This window comes from Diabrotica undecimpunctata, chromosome 10 (genome assembly GCF_040954645.1).
Source record: "Diabrotica undecimpunctata isolate CICGRU chromosome 10, icDiaUnde3, whole genome shotgun sequence".
Taxonomy (NCBI): domain Eukaryota; kingdom Metazoa; phylum Arthropoda; class Insecta; order Coleoptera; family Chrysomelidae; genus Diabrotica; species Diabrotica undecimpunctata.
The window spans coordinates 50,773,892-50,784,057 of NC_092812.1; the positions used below are offsets into that span (position 1 = coordinate 50,773,892).

The 10,166-nt window shown below is 31.7% G+C and overlaps 1 protein-coding gene across 2 annotated transcripts in view; it reads left to right on the forward strand.

Moving 5' to 3' along the window:
- LOC140452406 (luciferin 4-monooxygenase-like) overlaps positions 1-9,014 on the forward strand; it is a 50,738-nt gene extending 41,724 nt beyond the window's left edge. The window contains exon 4 of one of the 2 annotated variants that reach the window (XM_072546637.1): positions 6,645-9,014. In XM_072546637.1, coding sequence (XP_072402738.1) covers positions 6,645-7,172 — 528 coding nt within the window. In that variant the 3' untranslated portion in view covers positions 7,173-9,014. The remainder of the gene's footprint in view (positions 1-6,644) is intronic. The other variant, XM_072546636.1, reaches the window with a different exon arrangement.
- Positions 9,015-10,166: the final 1,152 nt, after the last annotated feature.

Here is a 10,166-nt window from a genome sequence, read left to right on the forward strand (position 1 = left end):
AATGACAACTTGGATGAGCTGTCACAATCATAGATATGTGATCTGCACCTTTTTTTTTTTTAAAGATAGAGACTGGATACCGCCTGTTTCGTCAGACAATGAAAGTGATTGTTCGGAAAGGGAGGTGAGTCTAAAGAAAGAACAAAATTTGATAATAGATGAAAACGTTGCAGGTCAAAAAAGAGAAAACCCAATAACAGAAGAGAAACGAGTAAGGTGGAACCAAGCGAAACCAGCGCTTTGGAAAAGAAGCATAGAAAGAAAAAAGAAGATTGAAGGTTTACCTTATAAAAGCAGAACAGGAAAAACGCAGGCACCAAAGCTACCTAAACCTGTTGATTGCTCTCGTTGCAGGTATAAATGCAGTAACAATTTTTCACCGGAGGATCGTACTGAATTATGTCGTACTTACTGGAATTTAGAATTTAACAGGCAAAGAGATTTTATATTAATGAACGTTTTGTCTAAAGAAGTGAAAACACGTAGACCTAGAAAGGGCAATGACAGCAAACAAAGAAATAATGCTAAAAACTACTTTTTAAGTAACAATCATAAGATACAAGTATGCCAAAAGTTTTTCTGTGCAACACTCTGTATTTCAAATTTACCAATCATCAATGCATTTCAATATAAAAGTCAGAGTGGGGAATATGGAGGTGAAGACAATCGAGGTAAACATATTCCGTGCAACAAAACATCGGATGAAATTAGATTAAGAGTGAAAAATCATATTGAGAGTTTCCCAGTGATGGAAAGTCACTATACAAGGAAGTCAACAAAAAGACTCTACCTAGATAAAAATCTGAATATAAAAAAGTTGCATGGTCTCTTTTTAGAAGATTGCCAAAGAAATAATATGCCAAAAGTAAGCAGCATTACTTACAGACGAATCTTCTGTAAGGAATATAATTTTTCCTTTTTCAAACCAAAGAAGGATCAATGCATGACTTGCAGCGAATATGAAAAGGCCGCTCCAGAGGAGAGGACAAAGCTGGAACAAAAGTATCAGATGCATTTAGAAAGAAAGGATGCAGCTATGAAAGAAAAAGAAGCCGACAAAAAGAGAGCAACTGATGAAAATGGTTTCATATCCATTTCCTGTGACATGCAAAGTGTGTTACATATTCCAACATCTGAAATTAGTTTGCTTTATTATTTACGGAAACTAAACTTATACAATTTTACAATTTATGAATCTGCTCCACCCAATGACGCATTTTGTTATTTTTGGACAGAAGTAAATGGAAAAAGGGGTAGCTGTGAAATTGGCACCTGTTTGTCACTTTATATACAATCATTAACAGAGAATAGAAAAAATGTGATGCATTTAACTATCTTCTCTGATACGTGTGGTGGCCAAAATCGGAACATTCAAGTAGCCGCTGTATTGCTTCATACTGTCCAATGCCATCCAACCCTTGATGTCATTGAACAGAAGTTTATGGAGAGTGGGCATTCCTACATGGAAGTGGATTCTATGCACAGTTCCATCGAAACCGCCAAGCACAAAATAGATATTTTTAGTGTACATGAATACGAGAATATCTTTAGAATGGCAAGAAAAAACAGAAAAGGTGATAAATCTGCTTACAAAACAAGAGAAATTGAACATAACGAATTTTTGAAGGAAATACTGTTAATTGGCTAAACGTGAAATGTTTTAGGTATCAAAAACAGTTGCCCAATGTCATTCAATATAAATTTAATTTTGCAGATGAGTATAAAAGTATACATGTTAATTTTAAACGAACCCTTAGCAAGAGAAATGTTAAAGAGGACGTTTCAAAAATTCTAACTATTCCTAAATTGTACACTAAGCAGTTGCCAATTTCTGAAGCAAAAAAAAGGGACTTGGTGAAACTTTGTAAAAAAAATATTGTACCTCCTGCTCTTCACTGTTGGTACGAGAGTCTACCAACTTCAACCTTAGTAAGGGACAATGCAGCCGAACCATCATCTCTTAGTGATTCAGAGGATGAAGAAATACTATAAATTAAAATATCAACATTTTAAATAATTTTATACTATCATATTTTACTTAATAAAAAATCGTTTTTTAATTTTTTTCACTAATTTTCTATGAGGTTATTTAAGTACTTTCTATAAGACCAAACTTTAAAGTACGAATAAGTCAACAATGCGATTATAAAAGTACAAGCAAAATACATTAATTTTTCAGTTTCAGGTAAAACACATTAAGTCATTGCGAGGTTAACAAAAACTAGTTTATTATAGTTCTTCCTTTATTAGATTTAATATTTTTTTTATAAAAGATTGTTCTTAAAACATGTGTGGAGATATACAGAGTGGACATTTTATTAAAAAAACTAACGCGGATCCTTAAATTATGAATAAGAAGATGAGTCAAATTTAAAAATGCAATAACTCAAAAGCCACTTTTTTGACTTAGTGCATTTTGCTTGTAACCCGACGAGATAATATGCAGAATTGCTAAACCCATTAAAAAAATGTTTCAATGTTTTTTAGCACTGTAGAATAAACCGTTCTCTCAGAAACAACGCTTAAAGCGATTTTGAATGTCAGTTATGCGCGCGAAATCAAATTTAGATAAATTTGTATTAACTCAACGGTAAAAATTTCATATCTCTTGATCAAAGTGTTTTATCGACAACGGATTTCAAAAAATACGTTTTAAAGGTGAAGAGTGCAAATTTGGTATGCAATTTTTGTATTTCGTCACATACAAAATCAATTTCTATAAATTTGTTAAATAAATAAAAATTATCTCTTACATTGACCGGTTGCTATAAAAGTTATAATTATAATTTTTCAAATCTATAACATAAAACTTCGACTTTGAGTTTTGGCAACAAATATGAGGCATTTGAAATGTACTTGAAAAAGGCTGAGAAACTTTCACATTATAAACGAATGCACGTCACAGAAAATGCTTTCACGAAGACAGTATTAGGTGGGATTTGTAGCTGAACTTATGTGGTTTTGAAAAACATACTTGTGTAATTAAACAAAAGTAGTTTTAAATGCTTTATATCGTTTAAGAACGCTTTATAGTGTGAAAATTAAAATTCAGCGTTCTTAGACATATTTCAAATGCCTTACATTTGTTGTCAAAACTTAGAACGGAAATTTCGTGCTTTATATTTCAAATATTCAGCTTTAGCGATGGAAATTCCGTAGTGATACATTTTATTGATCTCATGAGAATTGTAAAAAATAGAAACAACCGCGCAACGTTTATTTATTTAGTTAACATCTTTAAAGAAAATGACTACATATGCGGCAAAATCCAAAATTGCATAAAAAAGCTGCATACTTCAACTTTAAAACGCAAACAACATAAATTATTACCACAGGAGTGCACGCTGTGTAAAATGCGTGGGCGATCACCTATCATCTCAATGCCCAAAACCAAAAAATATGCAAGATGTTCAATGTGTAAACTGTCTAGAAAATCATCCTGCCAGCTATAAGGGATGCTCAGTATACAAAGAGCTACAGAAAAAAAAAGTCCAACACTTAGAGATAAAAACTCTCCTCAACATATACAAAATATTCTAGAACTACTAGTACATAAGTTAATGGAAAGAACAGATGTTTGATCTCATACTGTCTCTGATATCTAAGCTTAACCTTCAACACTAAACTAAAGATGTGCTGTTGGAATGCCAATGGCTTAACCACTCATTTCCGCGAAGGTAAAGCATTTATTTACTCTCATAATCTAAATGTTATGTTTATTTCCGAATCACACATGACTATTAAGACCCATTTCCATATTCCCAAATATTCAACCTATATAACTCAACATCCATTATGTAAAGCCCACGAAGGTACGGCAATTATTATAAGAAATAACATTATGAAACAAATAAAATTAGTACAGTTAACATCAAAGCCACATCAGTGTCGGCCGAAGATTCACAAGGCCCGATTATTCTATCTGCTGTTTACTGTCCACCGAATAAAATAATTAAAGCTGATCATTTTACTGAATACTTTAAGATGCTAGGACACCGTTTCATTACTGCTGGAGATTATAATTCTAAACATCATAAATGGAGTTCCAAAATCGTAACCTCACGTGGACTAGAATTAATAAAAAATATTAATGAGAATCATTTAATTCCTTTCTCTACTGGAGAGCTTACGTATTGGCCTACTGATAGACAAAAAATTCCCAATCTTATTGATTTCCTATAGTAAAAGAAATATCACATACCTACTTCCAAATTTCTCCTTCATTTGACCTCTCATCAGATCATTCCCCTTTCTTCATAGATCTACAAAGCCAAATTCATAACTGTTCCCCATAGAGAAGAAATAAAAACATCCATTTAGTTGAGAAATCTGAAATCAAAGAAATAATTGATAATCTGGAAATTGAAAAAGTCACCTGGATATATATGATTTAATATCTACGTAAGTTTAATTACTTGTATATTTAATCCAATATTAAAAACAGGTTATTTTCCACTCCAATGGAAAGTTGCTCAAATTGTTATTATTCCAAAACCTAATAAGGATGACACGGAAGTATCTTCATACCGCCCAATTAGCTTGTTGCCTATTATATCCAAAGTATTTTAACGTCTTTTTCTGAGAAAACTGGAGCTTATTTTATATGACAGTAATGTTTTACCGAATTATCAGTTTGGGTTTAGGAAACAACATGGTTCTTCTTCTTCTTCTTGATGTAACTATCCGTTACGAATGTTGGCGATCATCATGGCAATCTTTATCTTATCTGCAGCAGCGCGGAAAAGCTGCACAGATGTTGTATTGAACCAGATTATGAAGTTCTTTAACCAAGATGTTCTTCTTCTTCCTGGACCTACTGTACTGCTGCATTTCTAGATGTCTCTCAAGCATTCGACAAAGTTTGGCATGTAGGTCTTATCTCCAAAATTAAATCCATATTTCCTCATCCCATAAGTTCACTTTTAAGATCCTACCTGACAGATTGATTCTTTCAAGTTAAAAGAGGTGGGGAAATTACTAACCTGTTTAAAATTTGTTCCGGAGTTCAATAAGGAAGCATGCTAGGACCCACCCTCTACACCCTCCACATATGCCGATATCACAGTTATCATGGCTTCAAATTCTACAGTAACTGAAGCATCCCAGGTAGTACAAAATCATCTACTTAAACTAGAGAGCTGGCTTAATTTGTGGCGAGTTTAAGTTAACAGTTTAAAATCAACACAAATAACGTTTATTTTAAAAAAAGTTGTCGCGCCACCAGTTTCTATAAACAACACTCCACTACCAGTTAATACCGTCGTTAAATACTTAGGAATTCATTTGGATAGCAAACTTAATTGGGACATCCACATCTGGAAGAAACGCCTTTAACTCGGCTTAATCTACAGGAAAATGTATTGGTACATGAGTCGAAAATCAAATCTTAGCCTGGGGAACAAACTTCTGATATATAAATGTATTTTAAAACCGGTATGGAAATATGAAGCACAAATCTGGGGTACAGCAAGTAATACCAACATACAAAAAATTCAACGTTTCCAATCGAAAGTACTGCGCCAGATCTGTAATGCCCCTTGTTATATCACGAACCACAGATTACACTACAATTTACAGTTACCAACAGTTAGCGACGCAATATCTGCTGTAAACTCTATATACAAGACCAGACTATACTGCCATCCAAATCCGCTGGCCACGGATCTGCTCAACATTTCACACGTAAGAAGATTAAAACGACCAGACCCTTTGGACCTCTAGTAAATCAGGAGGAACAGAGCATAGTGTCATGGTGCGGTGAAATAACAAGTTTCTATTCTGGTGTTTTCTAAATCTTTTCTAAATTTGTTTTTTTAGTCTTGTAATACTCATATGTGTGTCAGTGATGTTTATCTGTATTAAACTTTGTTTGTTAAGTTGAAGTTTGAATTAATTGTTATATCATAGATTATATTTATATTTTGTCTTACCTGGGTGCTTGCCACTAGCTGCTTCCCACTATGTTATTGTACATAAATTATACATATTGCTCATTGTTTGTTATGAGACAGCTTGCAATAAACATTGGATGTTAAATAAAAAAAAAACTTTAATTTGAACCTGTTGGGCTGCTACTAAGTTACATATAAACTATTGGCTTTAAGGCTGGTGTTATATGATACATGGCTTAATAGGCTTTAAGGTTGGCTGGTATTTTATGATACAGCTATTAATCTGATTTTACGTGGTAGATGCATATATTAGAAAAAGTCTGAGTTTTATGCTAGGTATGGACCAGGAGGAATGATTAGTGTGGGATTATTATTAGTTAGGAATGAGTATAATTGCAAATATATGAACCACTTAGACTGGAGGATATGAAAATGGAAAAATAATAACAAGGATGTGATCAATGAAGTAGAATATACTTATGATTATTAATATCTACGATTTTTTAATATCTAGTCAGGTTTTTAATATCTATTCTTTGGATATCGGGAATTTATTTTGCAGAGTGGTTTAGCATCTTTTGCAGAATCGATTTTGTCTCTTCAAGTATTAATTTGAATTTTTTGAGCTGCTACTAAGTTACATATAAAGTAATTTTTAGTATTAGGTTTTAAAGTTGGCTGGTATATATATATATATATATATATATATATATATATATACGTCATTATTACATGGCATTAAATTTTTTGCAGGTAGTAGATATTGATACAGAAGAAGTGCTTGGTCCCAATCGACAAGGAGAACTTAGATTGAAATGGGACGGTTATTTAATGAATGGTTATTTTAAAATGGATACGTCTTCTGCATATGACACAGAGGGGTATTTTAAAACTGGTGATGTTGTCTATTATGATGAAGATGAATGTTTTTACGTTGAGAATAGAATTAAAGAAATCTTTAAATACCGTGGATGGCATGTGCTTCCAGCTATTATAGAAAACGTTTTACTTTTACATCCTGCCGTTAAAGAAGCTGCAGTAATAGGTGTTCCGCATGAAGTTGACGGTGAACATCCCAGAGCATTTGTTGTACTAATTCCTGGATTCGATCAAAGTTGTGCAAAAGAAATACAAACCTTTGTTAACGAAAAAGTTGCTGATAGTCAGAAATTAAGGGGAGGTGTATGGATAGTAGATTCCATTCCAAAAACTGCAACAGGAAAGATTAGAAGAATGGATCTCGGAAATTTTATTCTAAATAACATAAAAGTATCTGATTAGCCAATTGATTTTATTACATATCTAACTTAATAGATAAAGTCAACGTATAATAATTTAACGTTTAAAATAGAACCAACTTACAATAGTAGGTACATCATTTTTATATTATTATATGATTACTAACCTATCCTTTTTGTTAGATGTTGCGTAAAATATATTACTGTCTTCAATTATTTAATGTATTTAATTCTCCAAAAACCCAGTGGTGAATATATGGGAGAATAAAAAAATCCTTGAAAATAAGATTATAAAAATGTATTAGCTATCATAAAATTTATAACACAGACAGACAAATTCAACTTAATAAACCCGTTAGTTAGGAAAATTAACGGATCTTAATGCCTATAAGTTAATATTTATGTCTTTTATGTAATTTGGGTTTATCTTTTTTATCTTTACGACCTACATGTTGTTGTGGTTTGAATTGGTCTAAAATATTTAAAAAAAAAATATAATATAAATTTAATTTCGTCGACCACTAAATTCGATTTAATAAATAAACAGGAGAATTATTTCTGTAAAAACCAAATAAATAAGAATGAGTAATGGTTTTTCTAAGCTATGATAAAGCGGATAGATATCGGTATTATAGCAATAGTCGGTTTTTAATAAACAATTATGTCAAAGGCACAGGTATAAGAATTCTTTGAGTACAAAATAGAAATCTTTTGTACACAGAATTTTGAAAGTAAGGAGAAAGTTTTTAGTAAAAGATGAGGGTAGATAATCTTGATGTTTAGTTATATTGCTATATCGAGACTTGTAAAAAAAAAAGAAATGAATTATTTATGAAATTGGAAATACCAAATGATATAAGGTCATGACGACAGCGAGTTTGTTTACTGAGAAAGTATGGAATGTGATTGGTTGAAATTTAAGGTGTGGAGAGTATGATGCTGGAATCTGATTGGTAGATTAGCCAAAGGAGTAGTAGCAGTTCAAAACGGAATTTACATCCTGCAGTAAGGAAAACAGGTGTAGCATATATCTAGTGTTAATCGATGAAGTGAAAATCCTTTCGATTAGTAAAAAGTATGTTCCTGTGGGATAGGTGTTTATTTAGGAGATGTTTTGGAGAAAATGAAGCGGCGTTAATGTGTGTCGGAGACTTTCACCAGCTAAGGAGAACGGGGGTATGTGAAGCATCCAAGAATACGAGTAGTAGGTGGTCAGAGCACAGTCGGAAGAGAAAAGGAGCCAATAGAAAAATTGTGTACAGAAAAAGTCAGTTTGATATACAATAAAAAAAGGACTTTCAACCACACTCGTAACGATGTCATAACTAATTTGATTCTTCTAACATTTTGTTCAGCTATTCGCTTTCATAATAAATATAAAATTTAATTAGGAGATCTTCTAGTACAAGCCATAATAAATATTGGTAATTTGTGTATAAATATTAGAGAATTTTTAAGTTTAATTATACGTATTAAAGCATAGGTTATTGGTTTAATTATAAATTTATTTGATTTAATAAATTGAAAGTAAATTAAAAAAATTGTTTGATAATTTATTATCACAAATTTATTTATTTTCCCATTGTTCATTTCTCCCTCAAAGGCAAAAGTACCCATATATATTACTTTAAACCCTCGTAGAAAAATTAACGATAAAAATAGCTCTGAGATTAAAAATTAATTAAAAAAAATCTATTTGTTTTGCAAAATTAATCCTAAGGCAAATTAAAGTTTAAAAAACATCATAAGAGTAATAGTTTGCAATCCATAATAACTGGCTTCCCAACGCGTGGGGCAATTAAAAAACTAATAGTTGCATTTGAGAAGGAAGGCAATTGGAAATGAAATTCGCAGGTGGTTGAGAGTTTATTGATCGAATTAAAATTATTTTTGGATATATGCCATTTCTGCGATATTTGATTTTTATTGATATTTACAAATTATAACAACTTCATTTAAAAATTTTATTCACATTTGGTAACATTTTATAAACATTTTTTTTGGTTTTGTGTAAAAAACAATTGTCGTATTTGCAACAAATTAAGAAAATTGTAATGTTTTGACATCCAGCGGGGAGATTCCATTAAATAAAATTTCATATCTGGCTAGGAAGTAGATTTATTAAATATCAACACAATGTATGGAACTATGAATAAAAGCAAGGAAAACCAAAGACAAGAAGAAATTATAGAATAAGAAAGGATTTTAGAAACAACAATAGTAGAGACAAAAAGTCAGAAATTATCAGGAATAGAGAAAATTTTACAACTTATGCAGTTACAATTACAAACAATGGAAAAAAATCAACAAGAAACAAAACAAACTATAAAAGAAAATCAACAGGAGACAAAACAAGCCTTAGAAGAGGACAAGAGGAAAATGGAGGAACATATAGAAAAGACCGAAAAAGAAATAAAAGGATATTTGAAAATGATAAAAAAAGAGATGGAAAAACAAAATATGAGAAAAAAAGATCAAATGAAAGAAAATTTAAAGGAGTTAGATATCAAATTTGAAAACGCGATACAAGAAGACAAGCGAGAGATATAAGAAAAAGTTAAGGAAAACGAAAAACAAATTACGGAAATCCAGACTCAGCAAAATTTCAGAGAAAGAAGGACAATAGTCATTCATGGTACCGGTGACGTGAAAATGCAATTTGGCGGGGATGTGAGAAAAATACAGCCGGTTCCAAAAGCGAGCCTATGGTTTGACAGTAAGGAAAAGCAAGTTAATAGTTGTGAAAATTTTGAAAAAAGGCAATTATAGGTTTTGATATAACGACAAAAAAGGAATATCAGAAAAAACCTATGTATTACAGATCTACAACAACGCCAAACATTTGGAATATAATTATTCATCAGAGCAATTAGTAGAACTAAAGACAAGAAACCTTAGAAGATCATGTTATTCTGCAAAATTATAAAAATATTGATAGTCTGTGTCAGTTCTTTCAAATAAGAGAATCGCGTCTACAAGACAGAAAAGCGAGAAGAGCGCAAATAACGCAGGAATATAAAGATATGGGACAAAATTA